Source organism: Battus philenor, unplaced genomic scaffold (genome assembly GCF_028537555.1).
Source record: "Battus philenor isolate CCGP_79_NKW_IND1 unplaced genomic scaffold, ilBatPhil1.0.hap1 SCAF_15, whole genome shotgun sequence".
NCBI lineage: Eukaryota > Metazoa > Arthropoda > Insecta > Lepidoptera > Papilionidae > Battus > Battus philenor.
In genome coordinates this window covers 10,141,731-10,161,088 of record NW_027181677.1, presented here as the reverse complement: position 1 = coordinate 10,161,088, position 19,358 = coordinate 10,141,731, and the positions used below count along the sequence as shown (strand labels likewise).

Sequence of the window (19,358 nt, the reverse complement as noted above, 5' to 3'; positions counted from 1 at the left end):
TGACAACATCCAAAGAATATCTCTGATAAGATCACGGTGATTTTGTGGAAGAATTTTATTATATAAAAGTATGTGCAGCACTGTACCTTTAAAATATTTTAATTACTTACTCTCTTAACAACTTTAATTTTTAGCTAAAAAATATATGTACTCATGTGCCTGATTTCAATACCCCTAAATGTGATGTGGTAAACAACAAATTGGATATGACATCTCATTGAATTTTGCTGTCAGCTGTCATTAAATTTTGCTGAAATTCTTAAAGTATACATAGGTACTTTTTCCAATTTAATTGCGCAAATAGATTGAAAACCTCAGATCCATCTTCTGTCTTTATTACGTTCGTTTGTTGATTTTAAAAGCTAGTATAAGTAATATTCGTTTTTATTTAGGTTAGGTACTTCTACTTATGTAACAATAACAGACAATTTACTAGTAAAATAATGATTATGCTATAATAAGTTGTTCTACATTTTTAACAATGTTCAACAGTTAAATTATCCTTTTATTCCAAAATAAATATAATTCATAGACGAGTTAAATGTGTTGATTAAATTAGTCGGTAGATTTTTGTTGTTGATCATTGATTTATGTTTAATGCAGAGGATGCTGCGCCAGCCGCTGACAAGGGCGCTTGCGCTAAGCTCCCCATCTCGCGCTGCACCGTTGGCTGCTCGTCGCTACGCTGAAGTCGCACCTCAGCCTGAAAAAGTAGAAGTATTCATTGATGATAAACCTGTCTATGTCCCACCAGGCACTACAGTGCTACAGGTAATTTATAATTTATTTTGTAAATAATTGCTACAATGTTGAGAGTACTTGAAAATGTATTGAGATTTTTTATTTTTATGGATGATGAAAATTGAAATACTCAATAATAGTAATATTCTTGAACATGGAAGTAGTCTATGTATAACTAACTACATACTACTACCACTATGTCTCCCTTTAGCTAGACTGGCGACACAGATAAGGTTGTGGAAACTTGCTGGATGTGGGCAGCTCAAGATCTGTCATTGTAACAATCTTTGGGATAGGGCTTTGCCTTGCAATAGAAGTGTATTGGTTGATATTATGATGATGATGTGTTAATGTTTTGATTTTGTGTGAAAGTGCTTAGCATAGCCTATTGGAACATAAATATTTGTTTCGTTGTTCATTGTGTTGTACATGTGATAAATAAATAACATGGCTTCAAAGTCAGAACTAATCCTCTTATCTGCGGTCCCAAAATTTTTATTTTATTACAAAATGTGATGTTATTTAATTAAAGTGATGAGGTGATTGTTGATAACTGTTATAAAGTTGTGAATATTATTATAATTGGAACATAATCTTATCTTTTTAACAGGCAGCTGCACAAGTAGGAGTAGAAATACCAAGATTTTGTTATCATGAGAGATTGGCAGTTGCGGGCAATTGCAGGATGTGTCTTGTGGAAGTAGAGAAGTCCCCTAAACCAGTGGCAGCTTGCGCAATGCCTGTGATGAAAGGAATGAGAGTGAAAACCAACTCTGACTTGACAAGGAAGGCCCGTGAGGGAGTAATGGAATTTCTTCTTGTCAATCATCCATTGGATTGCCCAATTTGTGATCAGGGTGGAGAGTGTGACCTGCAAGATCAGTCAATGGCATTTGGATCTGATAAGAGCCGTTTCACTGATATTCATTTCTCTGGAAAGCGGTAAATATGTCCCTATATAGGTCAATTTGACATAGGTGTGAAAACTGTAAAAGTGTGAATGTGTAACTAATTTTCTGTCAATTAATTTTTAGATAAGGTGTCACCTTATCTAAAAATCTGTATTTTAAGAAATAATATAAGTAGTGATAAATCATAAAAAAGTTTTAAATATTTATATTAATTATTTGTTACACAATCAGACTATATATTGGAAGATAAACATCAGTTTAAATAGATATACAAATATGATTAAAGAAACATGCCTATATATTATTTGTAATACTTTTTATGTAAGGTTTTGAAAATACAGCATATAACTAGTATAAGCACACCAAGTATTACCCTTTACCTTTACGAAGGTTAATTAATATTGTGGAATACATAAATTTAATGCATTGTATTAGTATTACCTTGCTCATTAACTTGATATATTGGGTAGAAGAGTAAGAGTGGCTAAGATTGGCTTAATTTTATTTCAAAGAGAATTGATATCACACATTGCTTCTATATATAGCTCAATAATTGTTATATAAAGATAATGCTTACATAACCAAACTGTACCAAATTTATGGTTTTAGTGTTTCATTTGCCAAATGAAATATGGTATGTGCTATAGTTATCGATATCGAGATCAGGGCATGATCTGACAATAAAAGTGCATTAATTATTAATAATGTCATTGGAGTGTTCAAATGAAATAAGTTTTAAGGTCATTTAAGACTTATGAAATAAAAAAAACATTTAGATAAAAAAATCTCTGTTTGGAATAATAATAACTTTTGCAACTTGTGTGGCTGTTGCTTGAGAGAGTATTGACATCAATACATTTCTAGGGCTTCTTATTGTTTTTCTAAATTAAATTGCTGAAAAACAATAGATGTAATAGATAAATATTTTAGTAGTTTTTAATGAATGTTCAAACAGGGCTGTTGAAGATAAGGATGTTGGGCCACTAATTAAGACAATCATGACGCGATGTATTCACTGCACTCGGTGCATACGGTTCGCTTCTGAAGTAGCTGGTGTTGATGACTTGGGTACAACTGGCCGAGGTTCAGACATGCAGGTAAGGGGAGAAAAATATTTTTTTATAAAAATTTTAATACTTTGATTAAATTACTATGTAAAATATCGATTATTTTGACGTAGGCTACGCGGCTTAGTTGTGAACCTTTTAAGCTAAAGTAAATATTGTAATAATACTGCAATCAATCGGTGCCAAAAATAATCGTTCAGAGTCGCATGTGTCCCGCGAGCCGCAGTTTGGCCACCCCTGTTATATACTTTAGAATGTAAATTTTAATTAATAAAAATAATTGATTTTCTCGATTTCGGCTTGGATCATATGGACTAGTAAGCTAGGCTTACAACTCAACATGTTAAAATATTTATTTCTTTATTCATTTTAGTTTTTTATTTTTTGAATTCAATATTAATTTCAGGTTGGAACATATGTGGAGAAAATGTTTTTGTCAGAATTATCGGGTAATATAATTGATTTGTGTCCCGTTGGTGCCTTGACTTCGAAGCCTTATAGTTTCGTGGCTCGCCCTTGGGAAACAAGAAGGGTAAGTAATATAAGCAATGTAGGATCTTTGTCTAATTTATTGTTCTTTGCTCTATTCACCTTCATGTTTAAAAAGAATGTAATAGACGAGGAACAATTGTGTAATAATCATAATAATTGTAATTTAATTTATGATAGTTGTTACACATATAAGCACACTTTTAAACAAAGTGTTAACTTATAATATGTAACTTAATTATTACTTTACTAGCGTCTGTACACTGCAACACAAACGCGTGCGATGTAATAAAACCAAGCACCACACTACACACACCGATGCTTATGCGGGTGCGGCCGCTCGCCCCCGCCTACGCGAAGGGCGATCCGAGGCAGGATCAGTAGATTTAAAATCTTTAGTTTGCCCTCCAAGCTGTACACTAACATTCATTGCTGAAATACGATGGCCTATTTTTATTTTTGAATAGTTCACGGACTCATCTGTTCCGTGAACTCTGTTTCGATGAAGCTGTAAAAGCGCTCCCAGGGCTAACAACAGTAACAATAACTTCATACGAGACAATATAATTTATGTGTTATGTTCTTTATTTTAAATATTATCTCATATTAACGCGTGATGCAGCTACCGCTGCCAGAAGAGTGATGCTTGCAGATTCCGTTAAATGCATTGTTATTTGCCGTCAAATTTAACAAATTTTCGAAGTACCGTCATTTATTTTTGCGAATTACCGTCATAATCATTTTATTAATTTGTAATGTTTGATGCTATGAATGATGTTTAATATTCTTTACAGATTGATTCAGTAGACGTTTTAGATCCCCTAGGTAGCAACATTGTAGTTACGACGCGAACTAACGAAGTCCTGCGTATTCTGCCCAGGACTAACGAGGTAAGTAATGTATTATTTCATTGTTTTGTATATAATAAATATACCCAGTCTACAATACACGCTGGATGCAAGTGTCTTACAGGGATCTATATATATATATATCTATATAGGAGGCCTATGTCCAGCAAATGACTTGGCTGAAATGATGATCTTCTATAAATATCACTTCCTTATTTATATAACTCTTAGTGCTGAACATATTCGCTAATGGTAAATACTTTAGAAGATGCAGTGATAAATAAATGATGATAGGTGAAATGACATCCAATGAAGAAGAAAAATTAACTAAAGAAACATAAAAAATACAGGGTGATTGGTTTTGCTAACACATATTCTATACATTTACCTCTTTCAACCTTTAACATCTATTTAAGTCACATTGTATGAAGTGATCACTCTGAAATATGTTACTTCTGGCAGCACTAAGTCTGCAGGGACAGGTAGTGAACAATAATTAATATTTATTAAATATTTGAAAGGTATGCAAAAGGTATTAGAAATGTAAAAATAATAATTATAGATAATTCTTTAAAGTTTACTCATTTATTGGTAACAGAAATTTTCAGTAATTTTGTTTTCGGACGCTGGTTAATACTGATCAGTGTTTGATTTTCTAGATAATATTTATTAAAAAAATTATAACACAAAAATGTGAAGAGAATATTTTATTGAGAGCTAAAAAAAATCCTTCGAAGAGCCAAATGTGGCTTGTGAGTTGCGGGTTGTCCTACTTGATTATTAATTATAATATATATTAAAGAATAAAAGTAGTAATGAGTTTTTTTGAGTTTTAAATATTTTTTTTTAATTATAATGTATGTACACATGCAACTATCAAGGAAAAAATTGGCATAAATTATTAATCCATAAACTGATGTCTATAAAAATGTTACATATTTAACAGGAGATAAACGAAGAATGGTTATCGGACAAATCTCGTTTTGCGTGCGATGGATTGAAACGTCAGCGGCTGGTGACCCCTCTGATGACGGACAGCCGCGGTAACCTCACCCCTGTGGAATGGGAGGACGCTATTGTGGCAGCTGCAAGAGCCCTCCGTGACTGCCCACCTGATAAAGTATTTCTTCACTTTTAATCTAATTAATTTATTTATAATAAAATCTACTGATCCTATAAGTTTTAGTGACCATTTTTGTACGTCATTCTCTGGCTTCTCAGCATGCCAGAAGTGCATAATTTGTACTAAAGCTACTATAAACGCGCCGTGATCTGAGAAGAGCCCACAATAAAGATCGATGATTTTTTTGTGGTCACTTTTACAACATCTTTATAAAGTAATAGAACAAATCAATCATTCATTTGCTACCACTTAAATTTTTTAAGTTTTCGTTTGGACTTCTTAAATATATTACAAGATAATTTATGAAATTACATGAGAGTGTTTTGTAATACCGTATCTAGTTGTTCATATAAGGGTTACTAATTTTATGAATCCTAGAGAAAGATATAACAAGCTTACCTTTATTTCTAACTTCTAGCTCTGGATCTACATACATCGCTATTTTTCATAATATATTCTTATATATATAGATCAGATTGTCATATATCTATTACGTATCGTAATAATTCCTTAACTAAACTTTCTTCTAAAAGAGTCTCCAGATTTCTTAGTATAGATTGCAACTCAATTTAAACTAGTTGTTTGTGGTAGCAAACAAGCTTGGTTTGTATTTTTGATTATAATTTACCAACTTAAACTCTGCCAGTTTTAATTGTAGTTGTTAAGCTGCACGCTTTATTAAAAACCATATTTAATTATAAATTAAAAAAAAATATTAGAAAAAAAAACAATAATGGAATATATAACTTCACAGTTGTTAGCTGTGGCCGGAGACTTGGCTGATGCTGAATCACTAGTGGCTCTGAAGGACTTGCTTAATAGGCTCGGTTCCGAAAATGCCTGCACCGAACAATATTTCCCGCTAGAGGGCGCCGGAATTGATCTTCGTTCGAATTACCTGCTGAATACAGGAATTGCCAGTAAGTATTTCTTTTTCTCTTCATCTCGTCATTTTAATTTATTTATTGTAGTGAAAAGAATACTAGGGTCTATGTAACTCAAATATTAGCTTTCGTGCCCAATCATTATTATTTCAGCCGTAGTATGTCCACTACATGACATAGCTCCACTTTTAAATTTTCAATAAGACCAGGTCAACCCAGAGAAGTAGATTAAACTAAAAACCTTAGATTCGCAAACAATACACGTGAATGGAGATGGCAAAAAAGGGGTTTGCCGATTGGCAAACGGATCTGCATAGCGAAGAAGCAGTGATAAAACACAAATACTAGAATCAGCAAGATGTAAAGTTCTTAATAATAGGCTATATAATGATTTATAAAATGCCAAATGAAATTTATAAATAGGTCATTTAAAAAAGTTCAACATGTAGCTAATATATATTGAATTGATATCATTTATCAGCTCTATTTCTGTAAATTATGTGTTTCTTGGGGTATATTAAGGAACATGTAATGGTGTATACAGTTTTTCGGCATTTTGAATTTCCTACCTGCATGCATGCATTACATATTTAAAATTTAATGCTTAATAATATGATTATTCTATGAAAACTCTATAGATGTTGAAGACGCAGACTTTGTTCTTCTGATTGGAGCCAATGTGCGTTTTGAAGCGCCCCTTCTCAACACTCGTATTAGGAAGGCTTTCATACACAAGGAGACGGACGTTGCATTCATTGGACCGAAAGTTGACCTTACCTATGATTACACGGTAAATACTTTGTCTAAATTTCATATTATTTATTTCACCAATGATATGAACAGAATTTTTTATTAGTGATTTATAATCACAGACTAATTATTAAAACAAAAAGAATGCCTACATATCTAACATTTTATCATTTCAATGGAAATAATTTTAAAAATACGTAATGATTGAGAGTGTCTATAACTGTGAAGACTATATTATTCTATATTTGATAATTCAAGTAAATAAAAAGTTAGTAAATAAATATAACCATCGCTACTTTTTTATGTTTTCACTCAAGTTCCTCTGCCGCTAATTAGATTGGACTTTACCTTAGGATAATAAGTTATCCAGTGAAAGTTTTTAAACTATTGACTTTATTCTTAACGTGAACGGATTATAATTGCTGTTTTTGTTTTTAATTTTATGTGTTAGGGTACAAATTGTATATTTATTTTGCAGCATGTAGGTGATTCAGCGTCAATTGTTAAGGATTTAGCCTCTGGAACATCTGGACATGAGTTACAGCGCAAATTGGAGCAAGCCCAGCGGCCAGTCGTTATTCTTGGTGCCGATCAGCTCAAAACAGAAGAGGGCGCTGCTCTACTGGCTTACACTCAAGAGCTGGCCCTGCGCCTGCAAGACAAACTTCCTGATAAAAAATGGAAGGTACTGATGTCAATTTTTGCTTGTGACATATTTTTTTTAGTGCTGAAAATTATGTTATGACAAAAAATAGACAAATGTAATAAATACATAATCAAAAGGGTACTTAAAAAAACATTCGATAATTATGCATTATGTCAATAGTGTTACGACAGCCTTTTGACAAGGCACAGAGAGCAATGAAGAGGGCGATGTTGCATAAATGGTTCTCAAAAGGTTGCGGGAAGTCACTGAGTAATGGCAGTGCAAGTCCGGTCACCACGGCGATCTTTGTGCGTCTATGTGCTGACATGATGATGGTGATGATGATTGTATTCAACATTTATGATATCATTGATGAATAATAAGAATTTTTACCTTACTATTTCTGTAGTGTTGTATTTTTGTCTTCTTATCTAGGTGTTGAATGTGCTGCAACGTACAGCATCGCAGGTGGCAGCCCTGGACATTGGCTACAAGCCTGGTGTGGGTGCTCAGCTCAGCTCTGGTCCCAAAGTTGTTTATTTACTCGGCGCTGACGGCGGAGTTGTTTCGCGTGAAAACTTACCCAAAGACGCTGTCGTTATTTACCAAGGTTTGACTATTTATTCTAATTTATGCCTTTCAACTGATGACATTTTATTAACACTTTTAATTCTGTTTTGCAGCCATTTTTTCTGATATGAAATAAATCATTATTTTATGCATATACCGACTTCCTTCTAGTGACTTTAAAAATATTAAGGAGGATATTTTAACTGAACTCGGTCACGATAAATACAAGAAATAAAAAAAACCTCTGAAAGCCATAATTACTTCTTCAAAAAGTTCTAAATCCTTCATGGGTCTAAGTATACGCGTTTGTATAAAAGTAGGAAACCAAAAACTTTTTAATGTTTTAAGAATTATTTAATAATATAGTTTTAATTTCTGATTTAAAACGAAATACAGGTAGGTCTAACATAAGTTGTGGAACGTTATCCACAACTTATGTTAGAAGAAATTATGTTAGAAGAAGATTAAATAATTCTTATAACATTAAAAAGTTTTTGGTTGATCGAATTGTGTGGAATTGGGTTTGTTCACTTATTTGCATTGTGATTGTTATATTCTCTAGATAAAAAAGTATTAAATTTAATTTAAATAAAGCAACTGCGAAAAGACCGCACTAGGACTTTGGATTGACTGTATTTATTATTATTATTATATACAGTATTTACTATGAGTTAAGATGGAAAGTACCAATGGATTTTCAATGTCTTTGGTTCTTATGATGAAAAAAGTAAAAAATATGATTTTATAATAAATTTCGATTGATTAATTTTTATATTTATTTCTGTTTATGTAAGGACACCATGGAGATGTTGGTGCATCAATCGCAGACATCGTGCTCCCTGGGGCCGCGTACACGGAGAAGCGTGCCACGTACGTGAACGCCGAGGGCCGAGCACAGCAGACCCTGCCCGCAGTCACGCCGCCAGGCAAGGCGCGCGAGGATTGGAAGATCATCAGGTGATATGCGCTTTTCATACTTTCTTTTTTCAACTTGTTCTCTGGTTCGTTCAAGATCTTCTTCGATTCGGTTTTATCTCCTTTAAACAGCGTATCTGCATTGGCCTTTTGAATTTGTTGAATAGCCAGAAGTCGCACGGAGCCAAACCAGGCGAATACTGTGGTTGCGGGAAAAAATTGAGCGATTTTGGCACCAATCGAGATTTAACGCGTTTGAGACACAACATTCTTCAAAATGGTTTCGGCTTAGCGAAATGATATTTCAACTTTTGCTAAACATACACTTTCCTAAATGTTGTAGACAATTCTACCAACCTAGGAAAAAATCAATCACCTGCTGTCCTATTGCTGGGGAGTTTTAAATGACATTTCTACTTTACTTTTTGATCACAGTATACCAAGGTTGAAGTGTTGGTCCATTATAATAAGAATTTGTGTATCGAAAAAATTCCAGAATACAAATGGACAAGATTATAAACTATATCATCTTGAGTGAATTTTATCTATTAGTAACTAATTGAAGTAGTCTTTATAATTTCTTAGCGATGATATAACTACAGACCATTTATTTATTTATTTAACAGTTTATTGTACACAATAAAAACACTAAAGTAACAATACAAATATAACTGACACAACAGGCACTACTTATTTCTAACCAGAAATTTCTTCCAGTAGGTCTACCATATGCATTTAAGGTTATAACATTCCTATTGTTAATTATCAAATTTGATTTGTGTTTATTTTTTAATCACATCTTCGTTGCTTCTAATTGGTTTTAAAATTTTAATGCATCTTATTGTGTTGTTTATGTCATTACGATATTATATGTATCGGCATTACGATATTTTTGATGTGTAATTTTTAAAAAAAATCTTAAGCATTTGTTTAAAGTAGACAGGATATGCTAAGTGCGGGGAGACCGTTCATTGTGACGATCTCTGCGGGAGGGCAATGCCGTGCGGTTGGCGTCTGTCTGCTGATATGATGATAATAAAACGGTTCCCCATCTTGATCGATGTATGAATATGTATTGACAAATTTGTTTCTTCTTGAAAAGGGCTCTTTCGGAAGTGGTCGGCACTAAGTTGCCATACGACAACCTGGATGAAGTGCGAAGCCGTCTCGGTGAAATAAGTCCCGCCCTCGTCACGTATGGCGATGTTCAGAACAACAACTACTTTGCGCAGGCCAGGGCGTTGGCGGAGGTTTGTATACTTTTTTAAAATGTTAAAAGATAGCACCAGATAGGGTTCAATGAATGACTAGCAGATATCAGATATTTAGAATCAAATTTACCTTAAATAAGAGTGCAAATTTATTGTGGAGAATACTTTTGTATCGATAAAATCCTGGGAGGTATGGTGCGAGTGATTCGGATAACTTAACACGGCCTATGCGCAGACAAAGATTCAAAAGAAAAGTAGACTATTATAATTTATCCATAATTTTTTGAAGTCACAGCCATAATTTCAAAGGAGGAAATACTATAGATAAAATATAGATCCAAATTTACAGTGACTCAACGAGCTAGAGTTTTCAATAAGAAATTGAATTACGAATGAGGATATCTATAGACGAACGAATGTGAACGACAACGCCCAGAGAATTGGCAAATTGTAATGGCAATATGCAAGCAATATAACGCGCAGTATAGACAGTCGCCGTCATACTTATACCTAAAGAACTTAATTACAGAAAGGCTATTGACAATTAACTTCATTCATCATTTTAAAAATAAAAATAAATGTGACGCTAGTTTTTTTTAACCCTTCGTCAAAAAAAGGAATGATCTGGAAAATAAATTTAAAAATTGCGTGAGAAACAATACCAACAACTCTTTTTCCTTACAAAAGCTGCTTAACTGTCAAAAATCATTTTATAAATCTTTTTTAAAAAACTTGTTAGGGTATAATTAAACTAAAAATATCGTAAACTTTAGAGCAGAAAATGTTATTATATTAATATTCAGACAAAAAATTATGAATAAAGAGGTTAATGGGAAAACATCCTTTATTTATTTATTTTTGGTCTGTGACCTAGCAAATAACTTTTATTTTAATTTTAATTTACTCAATTATCAGGGCATACATATAAAAATTTTTTTAGTTGTCTTTAAGTCTAATATATTAAAATGTATTCTTTGTACAGAGTCTTAAGAAACCAGTTTCCGGCAAGTTGGATGTCCAGATGAAAACTCTCGAGGATTACTTCATGACTGATGCCATCAGTCGGGCTTCCCCGACCATGGCTAAGTGCGTACAGGCTGTTCTTAAACAAAAGCAGTCTACATACTAGACTGTGTAGCAACATAATTCAACACACTAATTCAGTGCTTTTAAATTACAAAATTAATAGTCGTAGAAAATACTGTATCTGTAGTGTTTGGTTAAACAGAATAAAATTACTTCACGTTTTTTATTAATATTGTAATAAACGGTTTCTTAATACAATGTTTATAATTAGCTTTCATGGTAAACTGCACCGTTATTCAATTAATCAAGTTTTTTTTAAATAAAATATTAGTGTGTTGAAAGAAAATATTTTCGATTTCTCTTATCTAAGTGTCAAGCTTCTAAAGTTGTATTTATTATAATGGTAAATACTTAAAATTGTTTTAGAACTTCTGGATGAAAATCCTTATATCACTTAAACGCTTAGACAAAAGCAGTCGTTAATTAGTATTTAGTAAAAAAATTGCCTTTCTGCAATCATTTTTACGGTGAAAATACTTCAGAAATGCATCCGGTACAGTCGGCAGCGCATTCCTTCGCTATTTAGTGAACCAATTTAAAGCTACCGACTGTACTTGTACATTGAAGTTATTTATTTTTTATTTAGATTAAGCGCAATCAGTGTTACCGACTATCCATAAAATAAACATTTTATTCAATTGAAATTATTAATCAATAGTTCATTGGAATGCGTAAGGAAAGGATTAAAGGATCGTGGAGTTTTTGTAAGGACATATGTTTGTAAATAGAATAAAATAAAATGTATGATGATTGTAGAATTTGTATTTTTTATTTTATTTCCCCTTTGTTCCGATACAATTTTACTAAAGGATCTATGAGTTGCCCACTTGCAATAAATGATCTTTTTTATATTTCTGTAATAAAAAAAGTAATTTCAGTTTTCTTTATTGCATAAATTAAAACATTTGTTTACGATAATACCTTAAAAACTGTTATTAACTTTCTACTTATAGCCGCTAGAGACTTGAGGCTCTGGAGTGGAAGCTTCGGATTAGTATAGGACGTCCAATTACAAGGCGGGCAGGCGACATTGTTGAAGGTTTTTGAATTAAGACGCTGAATGCAGGACGTTTCCTATTAGAAATATATAGGGAGGCTAATGTCCATCAGTGGACGCTTTATGGATAAAATAATGAACTATATAAGAAATATGCTTATTACTAAAATATCTTTTTATACCATATCACTGCAATGAACGTACAAAATTTTGTCTGTAATTAATTTAACATGGATTATTAATGTCCCATCTTATTAATACATTCTTTTTAAAAAATTATTCGTTCAAAAAGTTTGAACATAAGCTAGTATAATTATGGCCAGGGTTGTTTATGCGTACAATATGCAAACAATCAAATTTGTGTGTATGTGTGCCTATATAAAATAAAAAGAGATTACGTCAGTGGTGTATAAAAAAATTATACTTACGTTTATGACTTTTCGCGCCAATGTTTTAAATTGGCATTCCTTTAGAATTTCGTTGGCTTGCTGCGTAAATTGCTCATGAGCTGCTTTCGTTCCGCTCCACGGTGATAGTTCTTTTTGACGTTTTTTCAAATCGTTTAATAATGATTTGGAACGAGTCAAAAATTCAAAGGTCGGTTGTTCTGTAAAGAAACATGGATGATGACTTGGATTTTACTAATCACCATTCGTTGCTGTAGTAATTGTTAATTATTTTGTTGTTTTTCGTGTGGAGAAATTACCAGTCGTATTATTGGTTACCGCTATCAAAGACTCTAAGTCATTACGTAGACCAGTGATCCGCAACCTTTTCTCATCTACGGCACACTAAAATGTTTCCTAGCATTTGGCGGCACACCGAAAAGCTAAATTTAAGAGACGAGTGAAGGTGACGTGCCACTGTCTCTAAAACCAAAATATGTATAATAAAAGATTTTAATTTATCATTTTTTACCGCGGCATACTTGTATCCGACCTACGGCACACCAGTGTCCAACGGTTGCGGAGCACTGACATAGACGAATAAAGGCTGTCAGTATCAACAGTACGTGAGTTTTTTCAAAAATCTAGAAAAAAAACAATCTGGTAATTTCAAAAGATAATTACTTATTTAATAGGGGTCTTATGTAAAGGGGTGTGCATCGAGATAAGTCAGTCCAGTCCAAGCTGATCAGCTACCATGGACAATATAATGAGGATCTAATCACGTAGTTCGATTGTGTGGAAGAATCAACATTAAGTTGATTTTAAATAAGTTAGCATAAACGAGCCCATGCCTTAACTACAAGTAATACTGGAATCGGAAGACAGCAAAGTACGGTGTTCGGTATTTTGAATTGCTGTTTGAAATAATAATTTTCGAGTTTCTTTCTAAATTCTCCATAATATCAACATTCCGAACATAGCAGGAGAATATAAAGAAAAACATGGGCAAAAAAACTTTGTATAAATATGTTTTAAATGTACATTCTATTAATGTTTTGACGTTTTGAATGTGCTCATCAAAGTCTATTCGAAAAAAAAAATTATTACTTCAATTAATGACTTTATTACAGCTCCTGAGCTTGTTAAGTTCACTTCATTGCTAGGATATAGCTATGAATAAATTTTATTTATTTTAGATTACACTTAGCTATAAATCTAATCGGAAAAAACGTCAGAAGTGGATTTCGGATAATAAACGCATAAAACGATAAAAAGAAATAAACTTTTAATAATTTTTTTTTATAAATATAAAGTTACATTTACGTCTCACATTGCATTGACCATTAGTTACCGCAATTTCTTTACCTGATATGTTAAACATTATTTTACCACTTAAAAATTAGTCAGAATTACCTCGCAATATTGCCTTATTAGTTTTGTCTCTTGAGTTGCAAATAAGCGTTTGCCTATCACAATGGCAACATGAAAGTGAATTTATCGACTTCTTACTGTGTACTTGATCTGTTTCTTTTGGAACTTTTAATTTCTTGTCGTTTGTTTTCGCTTTGTTTGAACTATTCCACTCTTGACCCTGAGTTTTTATTTTCTTCGTTTCTTTTTTTTCTTTTAATAAACTGTAGAAACGATATCAGCTTAGACATGTAAATCCAAAACTAATAATTTAAGCTTTGATTGAACAATAATTTCTTTAATAAAGCCGGAACAACTTATAGGGCATGTTGGTCCCATTGAGTATGTTTAATGTTCTTTTTGCTAACCTTAAAGTTATCCGTTGACCCCGGAGAGGTCCGTGTCTCTTCCGACCGCCGAGTAGTTCTCGTTTCGTCCTATTTACAATATACCTCATTCACTACACTAAACACCTACACGGGTATAGTTCTCCACGTGTGTACGATCTCCAGCGCTAAATTTTTTAGTTCGTGGACCTAAGTTTCCACGGGCACAATTTCGATGTATCTGCACAAAGCCCAGGTTGGCTAGCAGCATAATTTCAAATACATCACAAGCACAAGTAATCCGTTGACCGTTATCGGACAATAAGTGAACGAAATTTTATTTACAAATTTTCTCACCTTTCCTCCATACGTTTCATTCCTATTTCAACAAATTTGTTGTATTTGTTTCCGTTCTTCTTTATCATTTCTTCTAGTTGTTTGTAAAGAATTTGTTTTATATGAGAATCATTTGTTTCTTTCCGAGCCTTAAAGCGATACTTTAGTGGTAGTTTATAATTAAAATTTTAATATTAAGATAAGTTGTTTAAAAAGAAAAGGAGGAATTCAAAAGCCAACATTAGGTTTCGATTTTATACATAAAATTTCAAAATTTCTTTATTCAAGTAGGCATTTACATTTACTTTTTAATAATCGATTTTATAACATTTTACAGTACCCGATAAATATTGCACATCGACCTTTGGAAAGAGACAATCGGCTAATTTCGGCTTCGTAGAGCATTATCCCTGTCCCACACTACCTATGTGACGTTTTGTCAGTCGTGCGTGACGTAAGTAGTAAGCTACCACCTGCTTGAAATATAAATCTGCCGAGAAGAGCCGGCCAGAAACTTAATAATAGCTCTTCTTATATTAAATTTAACAATTTGACAATTATCGATGTGCTCATTATAATAACAACAAACATTATTGACATTATAATATCAAAAAACCAGGTTCCACGCATGCTACTCGTATAATAATATTTATTAATATTGATAAATACACTTTTAATTACAGATTAAAAACTAAGAAAAAAAAGGCTAAGATATCTTGTGGAACTTTACATTTAATATAATTTTTTATATTATTTATATTTTTTATATATACGTACACTCAGACCAATGGAGGATTTATTTATTTACTTTTTAAAGGCAAGATTTCGGCTGTCATTTCTTTTACGCAAGATGTGAAATTTTGACACTTAAATAATACTATATTGCTTTCTCTACCACAATAAAACGTGTCCCATACTTTTCTATATTTTTAAACAGAAAAATATGGTGCATATTTTAGAGTATTTCCTTTATATATTGGTAATTTGCGAACTCAAATACTCAATAAAATTTCTTTAATCTATTTCTCTTATAATAAAATAGTTAATAAAGCTTATTATATATCACCTTTTCTCGCATCAATTTTTCCTTATAACGCACTCTTTCATTGTAATTACGCCACACTTGATCAATACGATCATTTGTTTCTAGCTCTTTCACTCTATTTTGTTGTATTACATTCTTTAATTTACTGTATTCAATATTTTCTTCATACATGCTTTTGTTTTTAACCTTCAGCACAATATTTTGTATTATAATAGAAATATTTTACAGATAATATTAATCAATAGTTGTGCATATACTCACGGATTTGTTATTTTCGTCAAAGTTCTTTTCGTTTCTTAAAAGTTTTTCGATTATAAGCATATTTTGAATTTCATTATTTTTCTCCATTATTTTATCCCGTGCTTTCTTTTTAACCAATCTTTCATATCTAGAAAGCATTATCTTCATTATCTTCTTGCATTTGCATTTAGGCTTATAAGTACAAGTAATAAAGTAAAGTAATAACATTTATTAAAATGTACTCACGTAGCTTTGTTAATTGCCGCAATATTTCTAATCTCATCTCTTTTCTCTTGGAGTATTCTCGTTTCTTCTTTGATTACATCTTCATTCTGTTGTTTCTCTTTCAATACCATATCTTTTTCCTTTAAAATAATGCTAGGTTTTATTTTATTTTGAAATTCAACTTGTGCGTCTCTTTCTTCTAATGTTTTTGATTGTATAAGACAACTGGGAAAGAAAATTTCATGAAATTTTGTTTAGTTTATGTTTCTAAAGGTTATAATAAACATTGCTGTAAAAATTGCTTCAAACCTTATCAGTTGTTTTCCATAGCAACTATCTTCGAATAATTTTTGCCTTGCCTGTTTCAGTGCGACAGTGATATCATCTTTATTCTTTTTTGAAGCATACTTTTGTATTTCAGCTAGGTTTTTTTTACGATTAAGTTTTTCTTTTTTGTTATAAAGCTCGACTTGTCCCTGTAATAAAAAGTCTGCTGTATTTCATACTGTACGAGTATATAATTTTTTTACACTGAGATATTTAAGTCAACCAGACTTGTTCCCTGCAGCATGTGGAATAATAAGCCTCGAGGTAAATTTTGAGCAGATGTGGTGTCCCAAACTTCGAAAGCGATCGGTTTTAGGTTGAGTAGATTAAATGTACCAGCAGAAAGTTCACAAAAATGGACCTTGCAGTGAATGTGTGAAACTTTGCAACAAAAGCATATCTTTAGATACAACGGATATTATGTGATGTAATTAACATCATCAATTCACCCGATAATCAGCCCCTGCAAGGTATAGGCCTCCCCCAAGATCGCCTCGATGATCTTAACTTTACTTTATTATTTTAACGTGTTTTTGCAAATTGCCAAATGTTTTCCCTGTTCATATTTCATAGCTACAACAGCTTTCAGGCGATTGGACGGTGAAGGCTCACACCCTAGGCCTCTGTATAGTAATAGAGTTCGAGAGCTCCATCGAAAGTCTTGGTTTGGGTCATTACATTTGAAATTTTTCAGGACTTGGAAGTCACTAAGATGTGTGTTTGGTCAGACGGGGCGCTTCAGCTTTCAGATTCAGAAGTATCCGATCATTGGCTATTATCAGACTATTAGATATTTTTTGGTCCTGGTCTTCCCTCCTGAAACTTGTGGCCGCAAGGGACATCTGACCTGCGCGCTATGTCGCCGCTTCCAACTAGTTCTCGGAAAGAAGACAGAAGACGTTCTTCGACTGAAATGTGAATGATGATATTTTAAAACATATCGTTTCTTTATTTTACCTCCACCGTGTCTGGCCAAGATTTTATCCACTTTTGTGACTGTTCATGCATTTGTTTGAGATATTCATTATTATTAATAGTTTCTTTTTCGCATGGTCGGTGTTGGTTTTTTATTCTTTCCCATTCACTGCTATGAATGATAAGAAATCTTTGTAACCCCATATAATATAATCACTTGTAAACTGTATAAAATGTGTTATTATTAAAATCAATATTTCGCTATGGTTATGACCCATCGTGTCATTTAAAATTAAAATCTTAGTTGTTTTTAAAAATGGAACAGTGTTTTTATCTCTCAGATAAATATAGTAATATTTGTGACAGCTAATTTTGTCAAAAGTTGCAACGTAAAGCCCGCTATAAGCGCTGTGAATTAGGATTTTTTGTTCTTCGAATATAAATATTATTTTTGTGTATGGATAATGTTTCATAATTGCGCCTGTCGAGAATTCCGATTGTAATCGATAGTATTTAACGACAAGGCTGTCACGTGTTTACTTGTTCAGCATTTTTCATCATCATGTAATCAGTAAAAGCAACGTCTTTAATTTAACAAAAAAAATTTAACTGTTGCTCAAGTAGTATTGAAGATTCCGTAAGTTCGAGATGGAAGGGGCAGAGGGTGTATAGCTTAACACTCATTTTAAGCCTTAAGGTTCCAAGGGGTGCCTCGGCTCGTGCCACTACATATTACTGGGATGATTGAGAGCAATAGCTATATAAAATCATATTCTGTATAAGTTAGTGTAATGACTTGAAAATATACCTTAGCCGTATATGTAAAACCTGGCAATGAAAAGTGGTCTCTCACTTCGGTATGTTGGCGAGCTAATGGACAATGAGCCGGCTCTATGCTCAGGATTTTTCTATGAAAATCAGGATAACTACAATGAAATGATAAGAGTTTTTAATGATATTACATGCATAGTACACGAGGTGAACAAGAGAATTAACTGAATGTTCTTAGGTCGTGTCTTACTTCTGGATGTGTAAATAGTCGCGTCAGTTCGGTGCGACGTAGGAAATGAAGCAAGTCGACGGACGCGGCTCGTTTCACTTTGCCCCTTTGCCTCTATCCATCAACGTCGCTTATGCGGCGTTCGCTCTCGATTTTTGCATAAAAATAACGTCTGTGAATAATACCGCTTTATTAATTCTATTTGTAACGTTCCGGCGATTTTTGAAATATTTTACAATTATTAATATGATAATTGGTCGTGAATTATTCTGTTTTGGGAAAACGTTTATATTTTACAGGATATAATTACCAACAACCAGGACATTAAAATGGTGGTCAGTGATAAGATCTGTCCACTACACCGTATCCGGATATAATATCAAGAGACGTTTGGTCGATATTTATTTGCAATAAGGAAGTCATAATTTTGCGATGGCTAACAGATTGGATAGTTTTTAATTGAAAATATTTGTTTTATGAAGGTTAAATTAAGTTAAGTAATAATATTACCCTATCCATCACTGGATGATGAAAATAAATAAATAAAATAAAGCCATTGTTATTTGGGCATAAAATTTATATATTTATGGTAAAGTGTTTAAAATCTGAAAATTGTATATTACAAAGAAAATAATATTATCGATTTCACATACTGATTAACGTATTTGTCAAAAAGCGTAAGCATTTACGTATGTTTGGAGTAAGAGAACACAGATGCTACTAACAAGATTGTGGGCTCTCTGTCCTCGTAAATTTTGGCGGAGAACATTTTGTTCAATATGGCGGCTTATGGTTTTAAATATTAGATCCTTTTAATGTTTTGAACTAACAACTCACATAACTTTATTATCTACGGCGTAATAAATAATAAAGACTTGTTCGTTGAAGTCGTTAAAATGATGATATG

The 19,358-nt window shown here is 32.7% G+C and overlaps 1 protein-coding gene and 1 long non-coding RNA gene across 5 annotated transcripts; one reads left to right on the top strand and one right to left on the bottom strand.

Annotated features, from left to right (window-relative positions):
- The first annotated feature begins 216 nt into the window (after positions 1-216).
- Positions 217-11,993, top strand: ND-75 (NADH dehydrogenase (ubiquinone) 75 kDa subunit). Of its 4 annotated transcripts, none has more exons than XM_068761429.1 (14): positions 217-274; positions 604-771; positions 1,352-1,683; positions 2,608-2,749; positions 3,126-3,251; positions 4,003-4,098; positions 5,003-5,176; positions 5,934-6,099; positions 6,702-6,853; positions 7,292-7,498; positions 7,895-8,069; positions 8,824-8,986; positions 10,047-10,194; positions 11,138-11,993. In XM_068761429.1, the coding sequence occupies exons 2-14, from the start codon at positions 607-609 to the stop codon at positions 11,282-11,284; spliced, it is 2,193 nt and encodes a 730-aa protein (XP_068617530.1). In that variant the 5' UTR covers positions 217-274; positions 604-606; the 3' UTR covers positions 11,285-11,993. The 4 variants fall into 4 exon arrangements, with proteins under 4 accessions (XP_068617530.1, XP_068617532.1, XP_068617531.1 ...); XM_068761431.1 differs by lacking the exon at positions 217-274 and adding an exon at positions 297-340; XM_068761430.1 differs by lacking the exon at positions 217-274 and adding an exon at positions 374-392.
- Positions 11,994-16,273: 4,280 nt separating this feature from the next.
- LOC137918609 (uncharacterized) lies at positions 16,274-17,607 on the bottom strand. The gene is made up of 3 exons (XR_011106703.1): positions 17,494-17,607; positions 16,519-16,685; positions 16,274-16,434 (listed from the first exon to the last, which is right to left on the bottom strand). It is a non-coding gene; the product is annotated as an uncharacterized lncRNA (long non-coding RNA).
- Positions 17,608-19,358: the final 1,751 nt, after the last annotated feature.

Excerpts from the sequence above, each read along its gene's own strand:
- ND-75 (XM_068761428.1), top strand. The coding sequence starts at position 598 with ATGCAGAGGATGCTGCGCCAGCCGCTGACAAGGGCGCTTGCGCTAAGC. Across the intron at positions 2,750-3,125 it reads GCCGAGGTTCAGACATGCAG|GTTGGAACATATGTGGAGAA; the intron begins GTAAGGGGAGAA and ends TATTAATTTCAG. Across the intron at positions 8,987-10,046 it reads GAGGATTGGAAGATCATCAG|GGCTCTTTCGGAAGTGGTCG; the intron begins GTGATATGCGCT and ends CTTCTTGAAAAG.